A 17,061-nucleotide genomic window follows, 5' to 3' on the forward strand; every position below is an offset into this window, starting at 1 on the left:
ATTTCAAAATAAGAGCTATTATTTTGAAATAACTATCCTAGCATCAACACAATGCAACCACTATTTTGAAATAATTTCAAAATAGCGGTTGGCTTATTTCGAAATACGTAAACCTCATTCTACAAGGACAGAAAATAGTGCCTATTTTGACATAGGCCATAGTAGGTCCAATGGCTCTGTTTCAAAATAGGCTGTATTTTGTGTAGACACTGTATTCTGAAAATAGCTACGTGCTATTTTGAAATGCATTTTGTGTGTAGCTGCATTATTTTGAAATAACCATTCTGGAATAGCTCTTCCAGAATAGCTTATTTTGAAATAAGGCTGCTGTGTAGACATACCCTAAAGAGAGCAAGCTCCAGAGAGTCTCTCAATCACTAGCAAGAGTGAGTGTTCTGTCCTACTTTGCAGTAAAGATGGATGTGAAGGTGGTTGGTGTCAGGGGATGAGATGTGCTGTAACAAACTCTCTTGCTTTTTTCTGGCAGGATGGAGAAAAAGAAAATTCTAATAAAATCCAAAGTGGCTGCTACAAATCTCCTGAGCGCACTCCATTCGCTTTATCAGTTTGGCCACCTCTGTGACGTGACTGTCCACACAGAACATCTAGGCATCCAGGAGGAGTTTCTGGTTCACAAGGCTGTCTTGGCTGCTTCAAGCAATTATTTTAAAGGGCTCTTTCTTCATGACGAGATGTTGGACACTAAGAATTGTACCGTGACGCTGCAGGACATTTACACAGAAGAATTCACCTCCTTTCTGGAATTCGTCTACACTGCAGAGGTAGAGATTGATGCAGAAAAGTTGCATCGGATGAAGGAGGTAGCTGAGAGACTTGAGTGCAAGGATTTGCTGGACATTTGTGAAGAAATGAAGGCAGAGGGTGGGGAAGGGCTAGATTTGAGTGTCCATTTGAAAGGTCAGGTACGTGAAAATGGTGGGTCCCAGTGGGCTCATGTCCAGCAAGCAGAAGACAATGAGGCGAATAATTCTTCCCAAATCAGGATGATGCCCGTGAAGAGGAAAGTTTGGGACAGCCAGAAACACAGAAAATTGCTGCCAAACTACAAGATTGTTGATGGTCAGCCTACAAATCACCATAAAAGCAGGTCAGATCTTCCAGAGTCAAAAGCCGAAATGGCAAAGTCAGGCAAATGTAGCAAAATAGAGACAGGTGAGATGATTGCCATGGATACAGTCAGCCCAGAGGAAAATAAGACAAATAATTGTGCCCTAAGTCGGTCAGACTCAAAGCAAGCCCGTGTAGTGATTAAAAACATGCTTCCTGGCCAGGAGGAGGATGAAAATAGTTTAATTTCTGAGCTCCCCAGCAAAGCCAAACGCAGAAAATCTCCTCGCAGTGTTTCAAAAGTCTTGCCCCAGTTGTACACGTGCGAGAAGTGTCACCAGTCGTTCAGTTTCACCAAACACTATCAGTCGCACATGGACCTAGAACATGACATCACCATCGTCCTCAAGTACCGCTGCAATACATGCAACCAGCTCTTTTCAAATCACCAGAACCTGAGGCAGCACCGCCTCACAGTTCACAATGATGAGCGGCACTTCCCTTGTGTGTTTTGTGACAAGAAGTTCAAGCGCCGGAAGGACATCAGTGACCACATCCGGCGGGTGCATGAAAAGAAAAGGAACCCCCAGGCATGTCCGTACTGCAAAAAAGTGATTAGCTCCAAATGCGGCCTCACAGTTCACATTCGAACCCACACTGGAGAGAAGCCCTATAAATGTGAACGCTGCCCAGCCAGCTTTGCTCAGAGGTCTGCTTACAATACCCATGTAAGGTACAGCATTTCCTGTGTGTGTCTGGGCATTGGGAGAGGGATATTTTCAAGATTGTTATTGCTTCAGAGCACAAGTACTTTGGGCCCTGTGAAGGAAAAACTTGTTCTATTGAGTACGGTGGACTCTCGGTCAGGATAGTACCAGTTTGCGATAGTGTTGGGTTGACATTTTCAAAGCCATCCAGGGGATTAAAATGCACATTTCCCATTGAAGTTAATGACAGTTAGGCAGCTAAATCTGCTTTAGTGGCTTGGAACGTCTCAACCTTTGGGTTTCAGATATCAGCATGGAAGAACTGGGCTATGTTAAAAATGAGAAAGGAAATGGTGCTTTCATAAGGACCTGGCTAACTGAGTGATTGCAAATCTGTTTTTTTCAATCATTTTGAAATCTTTCCCAAATTGTGGTGCTCAGAAATGGGCACAGAACTCTGGTTGAAGTCTTATCAGTGCTGAGTAGAATGGAAGAGTGGTTTTCAACCAAGTCTGTGCATACGCCGGAGGGCTGGCAGCAGGATGGATTGATTTAAATTGAGGTGATTTAAATCACCAAGGAAAATTACTCATTTAAATAAAGTTGCCCACGGATACTTCTTCACATGTTTCTTATGCAATGGTACACTAAGGTTATCACTAAGGCTATGTCTAGATTCCAGGTTTCTGTTGGGAGCCTAGTGGTCTCCTGACAGAAGTCTGCCAGGCCAGGAGCCCTCTGCCAACATCCCAGTAATCCTCATTCCATGAAGAAGAAGAGGTGTCAGCAGAGGGGGTCTTCCCAACATTTGGCCCCATGTGGACAGGCCAAATGTTGGGAAAGTCTCTTGGGACAGAACTGTCAGCAGGAGGTATGCAAATTCGTTGCGCGGCTTGCGTAACTTTTGCCAACAGTTCTTGGCAATTTAGACAGAGCCTATAGCATGTTAATTTACAGCTCAGTACAGCATTTTACAATGTGAGGTATACTTTGTGTAATTTTTTTTAGATAACTTGATTTTTGTTAATTTAGGAAACAGTACATAATACTCATTACCTGTGTCAAGCTTCAGATGCAGCAGGAGTACATTAGGAATGGTAAGAACTAAATCACACAACCGAACACAATAGCACGTATATTTTATTAAACTAAATCTTAAATGTTAGACATAAATGTTTCACATTTGCTATAGAGCAGTTTCCTGAGTTGCTGGGTGACAGTGGTCCTTAAACTTTTTTTTTTTTAACTTTCACATTTTATTAAATGTCACATATCCTCAGAACACAAACTGTGCAGTGTCCTTAAAACTTTTACAGCTAGCTCTCATCTTCCCCACACTCACTATCATTTTGAATCATAGACGGAAACAGAAATACACGTTTTCCTGCTTTTTCGACTCCCAGTCAATTTTTACATCTGTGTGAATATAGGTTGAACCTCTCTTATCTGGCACCTTTGGAACCTGACTGGTGCCAAACAAGAGAATTTGGTGGATCACAGGAGGTCAGTAGTGTCTAGAAAATTACCAACACTTCCACTGCTTACTGGACTCTTAGAAGACATTTAGAGGTAAATTTCAGCTAAATAACAGCACAGAACACTAAGAATCAGGACTGGTGGCTGGGAACAAACTTTATGTGACCAGAGGAAGGTTGGCCACACCCATGATAAGTGGTCATCTGGCTAACTAAAATGATGCCGAATTATGGAGTTTGCTAAACGAGAGAGTTCCGATTTAGAGAGGTTCAACCTGTGGTCGATGACAGTGTCACCAGACAATGACAATATTCTCTTTGTGCTGTCAGAGGAAGTTCCTGCTGTGAGAAGTTGGCTTAACAACTGAAGGAACTCTGCACATACCTGGCTAATGATTCCCACCAATTCAGAGGATGGGGCCCACTGATGGGGGAAGGCAGTTGTCCCAGGGTCCGTCATTTCAAAGGAGCCCAGAGCTCCGGCCACCACCGCTGCTACTTAGGTGGTGGTTGCAGCTAGATCTCTGGGCCCCTTTGAAGCACCGTGGCAGCGCCACTGCACTGCTCTGCGCAACTCTGAGCAGAGGAGGGGGCCTGGTGCTGTGATCCAAGCAGTGCTAAGGGCTGACTGCCCTAGGCCCTGCCACTTGCGCTGTTAGCTCCATCCCTTCCAGGAGCATGGAGCTGGCACCCCATCTTCCAGGGGCAAGGAGGTGGACCTCACTCCCTCCTTGCCTGTCTGCAGGGGAGTGAGTTGTTCAAAACATCAGTAAATAAGTACCAATTAAATGTTTTCACACCAGCTCTGAAATTTATTGTGACCTGCGTAACTGAGGAGTGATTTTGAGGTGCCTTTGTCATGGCAGCAGCATCTTCTTCAGAAGTCAGGCCTCTACCTTTATAGTTGGGGTTGAGAATGTTATATATAATATATATGGAGCTGCACATCTCCTAGAGCTGGAAGGGACCTGGCTGCTCATTAAATCCAGTACTCTGCCCTTTTGGCAGACCCAAGAACCAACCCCCGCTGCCCTTTTTTTCCCCCCAAACCTATCTGTTCCAGATTGCTAAATGGCTCCCTCAAGGATTGAGCTCACCACCCTAGGTTTAGCAGGCCAGTACTCAAATCACTCAGCTATAGGAGATAAAATATATGGAGATGCACATCTCATAGAGCTGGAAGGGACCTCGGGAGGTCATTGAGTCCAGTCCCCTGCCCTCTTGGCAGGACTAAGCACAATTCCCCTCTGCCCCCTCCCTTTTTTTTTAAATCTATTTGCCCCACATCCCTAAATGGCTCCCTTAAGGATTGAACGCACAACCCTGGGATTAACAGGCCAGTGCTCAAACCAGCAAGAGAACGATGTGGAGCTAGAGCTTGATCATTTGCTTCTTTATAGCCTGTAGTTTAACTTTCTGGCGAGGGATTTCTTTCATCACTGTAGCTTGAAGTGATTTCCAAATTTCAACAGCATCAGCCGTGTGGCAGCAATTTCTCTGAAGTTTGTTTAAGGCGATGGAGACAGACCTCAGTATACTGAGCATATCCTCTACATTCCTTTTCCATCTCCACTCTCTTCACAAAGTTGTATGTAGCTAGGCCAATTCTTAATAAAAATGTTTAAAACAATCAACCACAAAATTCCATCAAACATTTGGAAGGCCAGTTGTTTGGCTCCTCCCATTCTCTTCAGTGAAGTTGAAATGAAATGGTTGTTACTGCAGTATTTTGCAACTTCAACAAAATTTTATTTTTTTCTTGGGTAGAAGACACACATGGGCCCTTGGCTATAAGATGTATTAAATGGGCACTGCAGCCATTTGTTATTAAGGAGCAGACTTCCTTTTCTTATTCTAAGTATCTTCTAATCTTTGCCATGCTTGCAGCATTATCTGTGACAAAACTGCACATGGGAGAGTTGAGTTTTTGTTTACAGTTTGTTACAGCTTTCACTGGAAGTTCTTTCACATATTCTGTTGTGTGGGCATTTCCCAATGCATCTGTTGTTTTTGAAAGATACACAGCCCCATGTTCTGTTGTCACATCTTGCCCACACTTGCTGTTTTGTGATAAGGAACTCAAATTTATGCTGAAGTGATGAATCTCAGGTCTGTTCTCTTACGCATCTTCCTGTGCTCACATCCTATGTGAAAACATTGGGAATTTCTTCCATGTATCCAGTGCTGAATGGTACCCTCACCTTGTGGGGAAATCAAATATGGCCTAGAGTTAGTTAAAATGAAACAGTGTTAAAGAATCACACACATTTTAAGTGTTTCATGGTCAAGTGTGGCAAATACAATGTATTTATTTAAGTTGGTACTAGAGGTGAAATCAAGTAGATATTTAAAACATACTATTTAGTATTTATTGATTTTAATCTAATTAGAAATAAAGGAAGATGATCGGTATTTAAAACAAGCTGTATTTGTAAGAACCCATTTGTTAGACTGCATTTACAGGCTCCCGTGATATTAATCAGGTAACATACAAGTTTGTTTTGGAGTTCATTCCTGATGACCTGCTGGTTGAAACTTTTGCCAGTCCCACGGTGTAATATATGCTGCTAGTTGTGAAAGCAAGAATACCCATCAGTTTAAGTAACGCTTGAACTGCAAGTATAAGACACTTTAGTTGTTGTGAATTATCTGGTTTCACCTTTGTGCAGCACTTCCTTGCTCAGATTTTCTACTAGTTTGTGAAAGGAAACAGTGAAATGAATGAGAAACACTGTTGCTTCAAGTGTGCATGTTGATAAACCCAGGTTTTTAATGCCACTATCATTGTATTCTGTTTTTAACAGAAAAATACATGAATCTGGGCAGGACAGGAAGCTTACGCCAGTCTACTGGACAGTAGTTCCACCTGCAGATAGACCAGATGCAACATATTGTGAAACACCTGTTAATAAAGAAACGTGGGATTCGGCATCCGATGGGTTGCAAAACCGTGCCAGGAGCAAGGAAGCCACAGACAATGAGGAAGAACGAGAGAGCTCACTGAATGCACAAGTGGACTGCAGCAACGAAGGGGAAGAAAGGAGGAGGCAATGTGAGGAAATGGAAGCTGACAGAGAAGATGAAAATGAAGATGGGGATGAGGATGAAGAAACAAATGTGAAAGGAGACGAGGAGGGAGATTGTGATACGGTTTATTCTGAAGCTGAGGATGGTAAAGATAACAAGGAGGTTTGTACAGATGATGACGATGACTCTTCTAATGATAAAGATGCTGAAGAAAACGAATTGGATGAAGACTTTAAGATGAAGAAGGTGACTAAAACCAGCATAACGAAGAAGTCTGCCTATGTTATAACATGTGATAAATGCGATCAACAGTTTGTATCCCGGAAAAAATATGTGGATCATTGCAAAGACATCCATCAGTCCTTGCCTGGTAAAGTCTATCAGTGTGATATCTGCACCAAGTCATTTGCTAGCTACAACAGCTGGAAAGAGCACAAAGCATGTGTCCATACAGAAGAAAGGCAGTTTGCCTGCACCCTCTGCAACGCTACGTTTAAAAGAAAGAGAGACGTAAGGACTCATTACATGCGGAAACATGAAGGAAGAGTGAAGCGTCCACTGTGTTCAGTCTGTGGGAAGATCTTGAGCTCCCGAACTGCTCTGGTATTTCACATGCGAACACACACTGGGGAGAAACCCTATGAATGTAGCATCTGTCATGCAAAATTTGCCCAGCCATCACAGCTTAAGATCCATACCAGGTCAGCCTACAGAACCGCTTCTCCCTCTGCTGAACCCTGCATGCACCCTGCCCCACAATGCCTTTTCATGTATGACCCACTGCCTCCAAGGCATTTTTCTGCAGAATCCATGTCATAGCGAAAGGCTGGGATTTATTTTTGACCTGTAATGTCAAAGGTTAACAAACTTTAGTTTTTCTGTAAAGTTGCTTGTCTACACCTGGGTGCTCAATGGTCACCCTTAGGAAAGACTTAAAACATAGCAGTACCCTTCCTACATAGGCAGGCATGTCTGGATTACAGCCAAATAAGATACAGCCAGATTCTCAGCTCATGTAAAAGATGGCATGAGAGGAAGGTATCAGAGGGGTAGCTGTGCTGGTCTGTATCCACAAAAATAACCATGGCACCTTATAGACTAATTTTTGGAGTATAAGCTTTCATGGGCATCTGACCAAGTTGGTCTTTGCCCATGAAAGCTTATGCTCCAAAAAGTCTGTTAGTCTATAAGGTGCCACAGGACTTCTCATTGTTTTTATGAGAGGAAGGACTACCCAATGGCTGGTGCCCTAGTCTCAGATTTAGGAGATCCAGGTTCAATCCCCTTCTCTGCCACACAGTTTTTGTGATCTTGGGTATGGCAGGTAGCATCTCTGTGTCTCCGTCCCCTGCCTGTAAAATGGGGATAATAGCACTGCCCTACCTCAAGGAAGTGTTGAGAAGAAACACATTAAGAAAATTGTGAGTTCTTTGGTACTTCATTAAGTGTATGTGTGTGTGTATATATATATATCTCCGGTAGAGCTCTGCTAATATACACTGGGATGTTTGTCTCAGAGGGTGCATCTACGCTTGCATTCCTCTTTCGAAAGAGGCATGCAAATGAGGGCCATTGAAAATGCAAATGAGGTGCAGATTTACATATCTGGCACCTCATTTGCATATTCCTCTTTCAAAAGAGCTTCTTTGGAAAGAAAAAAAGCAGTGTAGACACTGCTCTTTCAAAAGTAAACCCCCATCTTCGAAAGAATCCTTCTTCCCTTTTTTAATAGGAAGAAAGATTCTTTCGAAGATGGGGTTTACTTTCGAAAGAGCAGTGTCTACACTGCTCTTCTTTCCAAAGAAGAATATGCAAATGAGGTGCCAGATATGTACATCTGCACCTCATTGGCATTTTCAGTTTCCCTCATTTGCATGCCTCTTTTGAAAGAGGAATGCAAGTGTAGATGCACCCAGAATGTCCTTTATTATCCCGTTTAAAATCAGATTCTAAGTGTATATTCTGAAACATATCTCACAAGGTTTTCCCTTCAAAACCTCACTCTTTAAAATAATAATTCTAATAATTTTTAACACATGCACAAATGTAACTTATTTTTCCCTAATCTTGTTCTGAAAAATGGGTGTACCATTTTTGCTGAAGTTTACCAAAAATAAATAAATAACCATGTGCATGGCAGACACTCATCAAGGACCACTACCAAAGCAGCAACAGTCTCGATTGTTTGTGTCTTCAGAAGTACCTTTCAGAGACAAGTCTTTCCAGAGCCAGAGCGGGGAAAAAATAAACTTGTAAATGGGACCCAAGATAACTCAGGTAGTTTTGAGCAGTGCCAGTGGGGTATCTGGCCCAGTATGTTTGCCGTACTTATAAACAGTAAAATCATCAGTACTTGCTACACTCCAGTGGTTGTTTTTTTGTTTGTTTGTTTCTTTCTTTGGTTTTTTTTTTTTATGTTCCAAAGGCAGGGACAAACAATCTGAATGATAAACTAAAGAAGTGTTTTGTGTAAATGCCTTAGGACCAAGCCTTGGTTGCAGCATAGATGTAGCTGGGTTGGCCCCGGGACATTAGGAGGAAAGGCAGGTGAGATGGCATTTTATTAGACCAACTTCTGTTTGGGTTAGAAACAAGTCTTTGAGCCACACTGAGCTCATTCAGGTCATTTCTTCTCTGTCTGCTTTCACTGTTATTCTCTCTCCTTTGCCTCATTCACCTGTTAAGTTAGGCCAGCTGCCCTTTTCTCTGAGATAACTCATTCCTCTGTCAGTTCCTGGCTGAATTGTAGCAAGAGCATACATACATTCACACAAGGAATTAACTATCTTGGGAGCATCTCAGAGGAACAGGATATTGGCTTCTTCACTCTGGTATATCATCTAGCAGACAATAAGGGGCAGTAGTGTAGTTATTTGAACAGGTTGTTATCCTTTTGGTCACTGAGTTGTAAAACTTATGCTGTCGTTGAGGTGAGAAGGGAGAAAAAGGAACAGCCTGAGGCAAATCTTACATGCTTCCTATAAGGGAAAGGTCCTCAACTGGTCTGTCAGCTGAGTGCCTTCAGATTAATAAATCTCCACGTTAGGTGCATGAATGTCTCTGCCAAGGATTCTCTGGGCCATTCCAGAAACACTCTGAGCGTGCAAAATCCCAAGCATCAGATTAGGTCATTCACTGCAACAGTACACTTTGAAGCCTTTCAGAAATGTATGAGCATAAGGTCCCTGCATCTGACGAAGTGGGTCTTTGCCCACGAAAGCTTATGCTCATACATTTCTGTTAGTCTATAAGGTGCCACAGGACCCCTCGGTGCCCAGATCCAGACTAACCCGGCTACCCTTCTGATATTTGAAGCCTTTATGAACCTGTGGTGCTGTATGCATGCAAACTTTCAGTTTCATTGCTTAGCAAATCTAAGCAAACTCTCCAGGACCATAACATCCACAGTACAGGAAATTAATGTGGCGAGGAAATGGTTTTGTAAAATCCCCTATCCAATCTGTAGGTTTGGCATTTCATAACCTGGGAACACTTATTTATGAAAGTAAATAACAATTGCTTAGTCCTGGTACCTGGTTGCTTGAGCTCTGGCCCTTCTTTCATGACAAATTAAGCACTGCCTATCTATCTTTGCTCAATACCTATGTGTGTTTCACCACCTATAGGTCGCATACAGGAGAAAAGCCATATATTTGTGAGGATTGTGGGGCAGGCTTTGCTGACAAAGGCAAACTAAATGGCCACAAGAGGACACATACAGGTAGGAATTAAGTTGTGTGGGACAGATTTACTAAGGGCTGTTCACTTCCCTGTCCCCTTCTCACCCCTTTATTTGGTCATGTTGAGTAGAAGATGTCTGCATGGTATCCTGGTAAGAAAAAGTCCCCAAAATTCCTAAACCTCTTGGCAACAGGAAATAGCTGGGGAAAGGCGAGTGCACTTTGTATTTTTAACTCTTGGGACATAATCAGCTGATGAGGACCATGTGGGTAGTTGGCTAGGTAGACATTAGAACTGCTGTCTGAGAGGCAACACTGAAGAAAGAGATAGGGATAGAGAAGTGGATTTTTGGAGCTATCAGCATAGAAATGGCAACTGTGGTCAGTGAGTAAATAGTTTAGTCCAGCATAGACCGTGAAGAGTTGAAAAGGGATCTCACAAAAGGGGGTGATTAGGCAACAAAACAGCAAATGAGATTCTATGCTGATAAGTGCAAAGTAATGTGCACTAGATAACGTAATGCCAACTAGCTATACAAAGGATGGAGTCTAAATTAGCTGTTACCACTCAAGAAAGAAACTTTGGAGTCATGTGGGTAGTTCTCTGAAAACATCTGCTCAGCGTTCTGCAGCCATCAAAAAAGCTAACAATGTTCGGAACCATTAGAAAAGGGATAGCTAACAAGTCCGAAAATACCATAATGCCTCAGTCTATATAAATGAATGATATATCAAACACAGAATGATTAGGGATATGGAACAACTTCTGTATAAGGAAAAATTAAAAAGACCGTGACTTTTCAAGTTGGGAAAGAGAAGATTACAGAGGGCTATGATAGAGGTTGATAAAATCTTGAATAGTGTGAAGAAAGTGAATACACAAGTGTTATTTACTCTTTCACATAACACAAGATTTAGGGATCACCCACTGAAATTAATAGGCAGCAGGTTTAAAGCAAACATAAGGGCTTATAGTCAACCTGTGGAACTCTTCGCTGGAGGATGTTGTGAAGGCCAAACAATAACAGGATTTAAACAAAGAACTAGATATATGTATGGAGGATTTTTACATCGACAATTGTTAACCAGGATGGGCGGGGATGCAACATCCTGCTCTTAAGTGTTCCTAGTCTGTTTGCTAGAAGTTGGGAGTGGATGTCTTGGTGATTACTTGTTCTGTTCATTCCTTCTGAAGCACCTGTCATTGGCTATTGTCAAGACAGGATATATTGACCATTGGTCTGACACAGTATGGCCATTCTTCAGTTCTTAATGAGGTCACATAAGAAAAGGATGAAGAGGCAAAAGCAGAGACAGCCCTGAGGGATGACGATAAAGCATGTTGGAGGGGCAGCTGAGAACTAGGAGAGTACAGACTCATGGAAATCAAAAGACTACAGGTAGTCCAGAAGGACGGAATTTTCGACTGTGTCAAAGGGAATGGGTGGGTAAGCACAGGTGAAAAAATCAGACTTGGCCTGGAAGAGGTTAAGGAGGTAACAGGTAAGAGAGTTCAGAATATCTTTTTTTCTTTTTTTAAAACAGGGGAGCGTCTCTTTAAGTGTGATGTGTGTGGAAAACATTTTGCCACCAATGAATACTTGAAGTGCCATAAGCGATGCCACATGGGAGCCAAGCCCTATAAATGTGATGTTTGTGGCAAAACGTTTGGACTGAGAGCCTCGTTAGCCCAACACAGTAATGTTCATGCAGGTAACAAAGCAAAGTGATCTTGGTTTTGGTAGTATATGGGTAGATACCGGTGGAAGTTTGGATCCAAAAATCACTTTCAAAAGGGGTGTTAGCCTTTAATTCAAAAGTCTTTTTGATGCACTGTGTAAGGGTAGTGAGACAGGGAGTGATTCAGAACCAGAGTTCATACTTTGGTTTTGTTCATTACAAAAATAGTTCATACTGGCTACGTCTACACCAGCCAAAAACTTCGGAATGGCCATACAAATGGCCATTTTGAAGTTTACTAATGAAGCGCTTAAATACATATTCAGCGCCTCATTAGCATGCGGGCAGCCGCGGCACTTTGAAATTGACGTGGCGCTCCGCCGCGTGGCTCGTCCAGTCGGGGCTCCTTTTCGAATGGACCCCGGCTACTTCGAAGTCCCCTTATTCCTATCTGTTCATAGGAATAAGGGGACTTCGAAGTAGGTGGGGTCCTTTTGAAAAGGAGCCCTGTCTGGACGAGCCGTGTGGCGGCGAGCCATGTCAATTTTGAAGTGCCGCGGCCGCCCGCGTGCTAATGAGGCGCTGAATATGTATTTCAGCACTTCATTAGTAAACTTCAAAATGGCCATTTGCGTGGCCATTTCGAAATTTTTGCCTCGTGTAGACACGGCCCCTGTGTTTACAGTCATTAGACATGTTGGGCCACATGCAATTTGACTCATTTGGAAATTATTTTCCAGGAGATGTTTATCCTGCAAACACTTAGGCACTTTCTTAACTTATTTGCAAAGCCTGACTAGAGCAATCCAGAGCTCTGGACACTCCTCTCTCTTCCCAACAGGCCTATTATCTGCAGCCATCACACCAGCACAGTGTAGACTGGTGACAGCAGCAGTAGGAGGGTGGCACCCTAGAATCCTAGAGCTGGAAGGGACCTCAGGAGATCATCAAGTCCAGCCCCCTGCCCAAATCAGGACCAACCACAACTAAAACACCTCAGCCAGGACTTAAAAACCCCCAAGGGATGGAGATTCCACCACCTCCGTAGGTAACTCAGCCCTCTGAAGAAGGACCTGATCTGCTTTGGTATGGAGCATAAGGCCAAGTAGCTACCTCCCTGGTTCTACTGGCTGTTGCATATCCCTCTGCAGACTCATTCAGAACCTACAGGATTGAGCACACTTGGGTCACATTTCCAGCTTTTCTTTACAACCAGGAGGGCTAGAAATAGCCATCACGTGATTGTAGGTGCCAGGGCTGTGGTGTATGTGCTATAATCTAGCATGGCTCACGTAAGTAAAGTTAAGCATGTGTGAGTGTGTCTTTAGGATCAGGCCCTCAAGGACTGACCTTTGGCTTTTGTGGGTTTTGTTTGTTTGCAGAAACTCGTCCTTATTTCTGCGAACAATGTGGAAAAACATTTACTCAGCAAGGAGCTCTCCGGCGTCACCAGCGTATTCACACTGGTGAAAAGCCATACAAGTGCAGGGCTTGTGAGAGGACCTTCACGGACATGTCCACCTTACGGAGACACGTGTTGGTATGTTGCTTCTGTGCTGCCTTTGCAACAATTAATCTAGTATGGGGGTGAAGGGGTAGTGAACCGTATTTCTTCAGGTGCTTGTTTTTAAAATTTACTAGGGATTAGAGTTGATGCTTCAGTTTTCATTCCTTATGAAAAAACAATCCCAGTTATCATGAGGAAAAGGACATAGGTGCTAATTTACAGCTTGATCAGGTTTTTCATATTATTTATTAGGGCTGTCAAATGGTTACAAAAATAATTGCAATTAACTGTGAGATTTAAAAAAAAGTCTTGATTAATTGCAGTTTTAATCACACAGAATAGAAAGTGTACAGTGCTCACTTTATATTATTTCAAATTATAAATATTTGCACTGTAAAGAGGTAAAAGAAATAGTATTTTTCAGTTCACCTCAGACAAGTACTGTAGTGCAGTCTCTTTATCATGAAAGTGCAACTTGCAAATGTAGAATTTTTTTTTAATTATATAACTACACTCAGAAACAAAACAAGTGTAAAGCTTTGGGGTCTACAGGTCCACTCAGTCCTATGCTGTGCGCTTCTTATTTACAAAGCTGCCTGAAAGTGAGAACAGACATTTGCATGGCGTTGTAGTAGTCAGTGTTACAAGGTATTTATGTGCCAGGTATGCTAAACGTTTGTATGCCCCTACATACTGCTTGTTTTGCCAGTTAATTTAACTGTGATTAATTGACAACCCTGTTATTTACTATTTATACTATTGTAGCACCTAAATGCCCCCAGGGATTAGAGCCATCTTGTGGTAAATACAGAACAAAGTCCCTGCCTCAAGGAGTTGGCAATCTAAAGAAGTATTTCTGAGCTGTTAAGACTCAGGAAGAGAAATGCTTGCTCCAATGACATACAAATTCACAGGCCTGACAGCCAAACTGGTCACTTCAAATCCAGTTAGTTTTAAACAGCAAAAATCTGATCATTCAGGCACTGAAATATGAGGAAAGACCAGAGCCTCACTGCTGTAAAGATGCTGCTGCTATAGATGGAGGGTTTTTAAAATCACAATTAGAGGTCTTACTTAGGCCTAAGTTCTAGGCCCAACCAAGACCTGAGCCAGATCCAAGCCCCTCCAACCTGAGATCTGAACTGACCCCTCTTGGAAATCTGAATCAGCCCCACCAGCACCTCCTGCCTGTGGGGCTGGTTCAGTGACAACTGTGTGCACTGGCAGCTGTGTGGTCTGCTGCGTACCACCCCACATCATGCAGTGTGCCCTGTGGAATGAGGGGCTGGCACACTCACTCTGTGACTGTAGTACGCGCAGAGCAGCGAGGTGGCAGCAGAAGAGCAAAACTCAGCTGTGGACAATCCAGTTGTTTTTCCACCCAGCACTTATAATCAGGTTTCATTGGATTTGGGTCAGGTTGCAGGGCACTGATCGCAAATGCTGTGGGAAGTGGCTTAGCCCTCAGGCTGTAGATACTGCGTCTTACCGTTTCTTGTAACTTCAGATGCATTCTCTGAGTGTTGATAGGACATGCAGCTTGATGAGATAAATTGGACTGCAAGCAAGGTCAGTAGGATGCCATTTAGGTCCTTGGAGTGACTTTTTTGCGGGAGGAAAGTCAGGACTTTCTCAGTTACCCTTGTTCAAGTCTAGCATTCACCAGTTATCTCCGAGTCGCATTCTGTGTCCTGACAATGTAACCGGAACAGTAAACAGGTCAGAGTCAGAAATAATAAGTTTTACATTTCAGAGTCCCGCTAACCCCTTTGCCCATCCCATTGCACCATCAGAATATTAAAATCAACCGTATTCCATTTTGACTTGGGAAAATAAAAGTACATTTTTCCAACCTTTTTAAGTTATTGTTCAGAAACTTTTCTTTCCTCTCTCATCTTTGTGTTTTTCTCCCATCTAGATCCATGACCGGAATGCTCACTGGAGAAGTTTTTTAATTGATCTTACTACCAAAAAAGATCATAATTGGTCCAAAATAGAAAACTTATCAGATGTCTGCAAGGGTGACAACTTAGCACCTGAAATTTGGTCAGTTGACCAAGGTAAACTTTATAAACCTGAAAACACTGGCGTGAAAAAAGCGGAACAGAGACCACCTACTGATAACTCTCAAGACACTGATCCCTCCCTTGTATACTTGTAACTCTTACTGCTCTAGCCAGAAAACTATAAAATCTCTCAACAGACTATGAATTAAAGCCTTCAAACCTGCACTCGGTATAGCTATGTGAGATACTTTCTATGGTTGACACATGTTACATGGCAGTCTTTTATCTTATTACGGTAAACTATTTACACCAATTAGGTGTTAGACTTGTATATAGAGTTTTATTTTTTTAAGTATCTTGTATATATCACTCATTAAAATACCCATTAAATTAAGTATATATATTTGTGTGCATTTGCATATACATACACATGCAGAATAGTATTCTTTTAAATTATCTTTGTTATAAAGATACTGGATTATGTTTAGAGCAATCCACAAAATAATAATCTATGCTGCATCTAATTTATTTGTATATACTTTATTGTAAAGTAGTTTTAACTTTCTTGATCAATACAAAAATGTTAAAATATTTGCTGTGAAAATGGTAAAAACCAAGTAGAATGTAGCTCTTCTATGATAAATCAGTAGTATATACAGTTTCCCAGCTTTCAACATTTAATTTTGTCTTGGTACTGTGATATTTGGTTTTAATGCCTACATATATATTTTTGTATACTATAAAATAAATTTCAAAAATATTTCTTAAGTGATGGGACACTTAATTGGGTCCATATGTATAATAAATAATAATGAGCTGTGAGATATGGGCTCAGTTTTAGAAGTCATAACACTGCATGTAATATTATTATTGAGATTTTAAATGTACCAAAGCCGGGGGCATTCAGAGATCTGTTTTCAAGACCAGTAGTAATACAGAGAACATCTGCACACATTAAGTATTTTGTATTACTAAAATAATGTTAATTAAATTTGTTAATGTTGTGTTAGATGCAGGGACTTGAAGGTTGCACTGGAAATAATGTCTTTGAATTGCCTGATTATGGGCCAGATTAATTGTTGATGTAATTCCAAAACCAATGGAATTGCACTAGGGATTAAATAGGTCATATGTTCTAAAATCTCATGTTGCATTAACATGCTTATTTTTTATTAAATGCATGTGCAGCTGGGGGAGGGGAGGTTTTGAGTTTTCTTGCTTTTTGAGGTGGAAACAGTTTGATAGGGTAAATAATGACTGTTGACCCTGATTTACTAAAGCGTGTGTGCACACACTTAGGTCTCATTAACCTCAGTAGCTAGTGCCTGAAGGGGTGTGTGGGTATCACGCCCTCTGCAGCCATAGATTAGGAACATCAGAGTCTTCACAGAGGCCAACATCTTCAGTATTGGGGCCCTGACTATCTAGCACCAGCTGAGGTGGAGCACACACAGGCCGTTTCTACACAGGCCACCTCCTTCGGCAGTGGCATGCTAATACATGGAGCGAAAGATGCTAATGAGGCGTGGATGCAAATTCCCCATGCCTCATTAGCATAATGTCATGTGATTTGGAGTCCAGAAGACTGTTCTTCCGGATTCCAAACCGCCGTGTAGAAGCGCGGCCCTGAGTGGGCTTCTGGAAGGAAGTCCTTCTTCCGGAGGTCACTTCTTCCTGAAAATTTTTGGGAAGAAGGGGCCTCCGGAAGAAGCATATCCTTCTGGAAGTGCCCCCCGAGGCTGCGCTTCTACATGGCATTTTGGAGTCTGGAACAACGGTCTTCCAGACTCCAAATCATGTGACGCTATGCTAATGAGGCAAGGGAAATTTGCATCCACACCTCATTAGCATTTTTCGCTCCGTGTATTAGCATGCCACTTCCAAAGGAAGTGGCCTGTGTAGAAACAGGCA

At 42.2% G+C, this 17,061-nt stretch overlaps 1 protein-coding gene across 3 annotated transcripts in view; it reads left to right on the top strand.

Moving 5' to 3' along the window:
- Positions 1-16,210, top strand: part of LOC142010184 (GDNF-inducible zinc finger protein 1-like) — a 33,229-nt gene extending 17,019 nt beyond the window's left edge. For 2 of the 3 annotated variants that reach the window (XM_074988452.1, XM_074988453.1), the window contains exons 2-7: positions 488-1,801; positions 6,055-6,978; positions 9,904-9,998; positions 11,503-11,670; positions 13,020-13,177; positions 15,063-16,210. In XM_074988452.1, coding sequence (XP_074844553.1) covers positions 488-1,801; positions 6,055-6,978; positions 9,904-9,998; positions 11,503-11,670; positions 13,020-13,177; positions 15,063-15,305 — 2,902 coding nt within the window. In that variant the 3' untranslated portion in view covers positions 15,306-16,210. Of the gene's footprint in view, positions 1-487; positions 1,802-6,054; positions 6,979-9,903; positions 9,999-11,152; positions 11,339-11,502; positions 11,671-13,019; positions 13,178-15,062 lie in introns of those variants that run through there. The other variant, XM_074988454.1, reaches the window with a different exon arrangement.
- The last annotated feature ends 851 nt before the right edge of the window (positions 16,211-17,061 follow it).

This window comes from Carettochelys insculpta, chromosome 3 (assembly GCF_033958435.1).
Source record: "Carettochelys insculpta isolate YL-2023 chromosome 3, ASM3395843v1, whole genome shotgun sequence".
Classification (NCBI taxonomy): Eukaryota; Metazoa; Chordata; order Testudines; family Carettochelyidae; genus Carettochelys; species Carettochelys insculpta.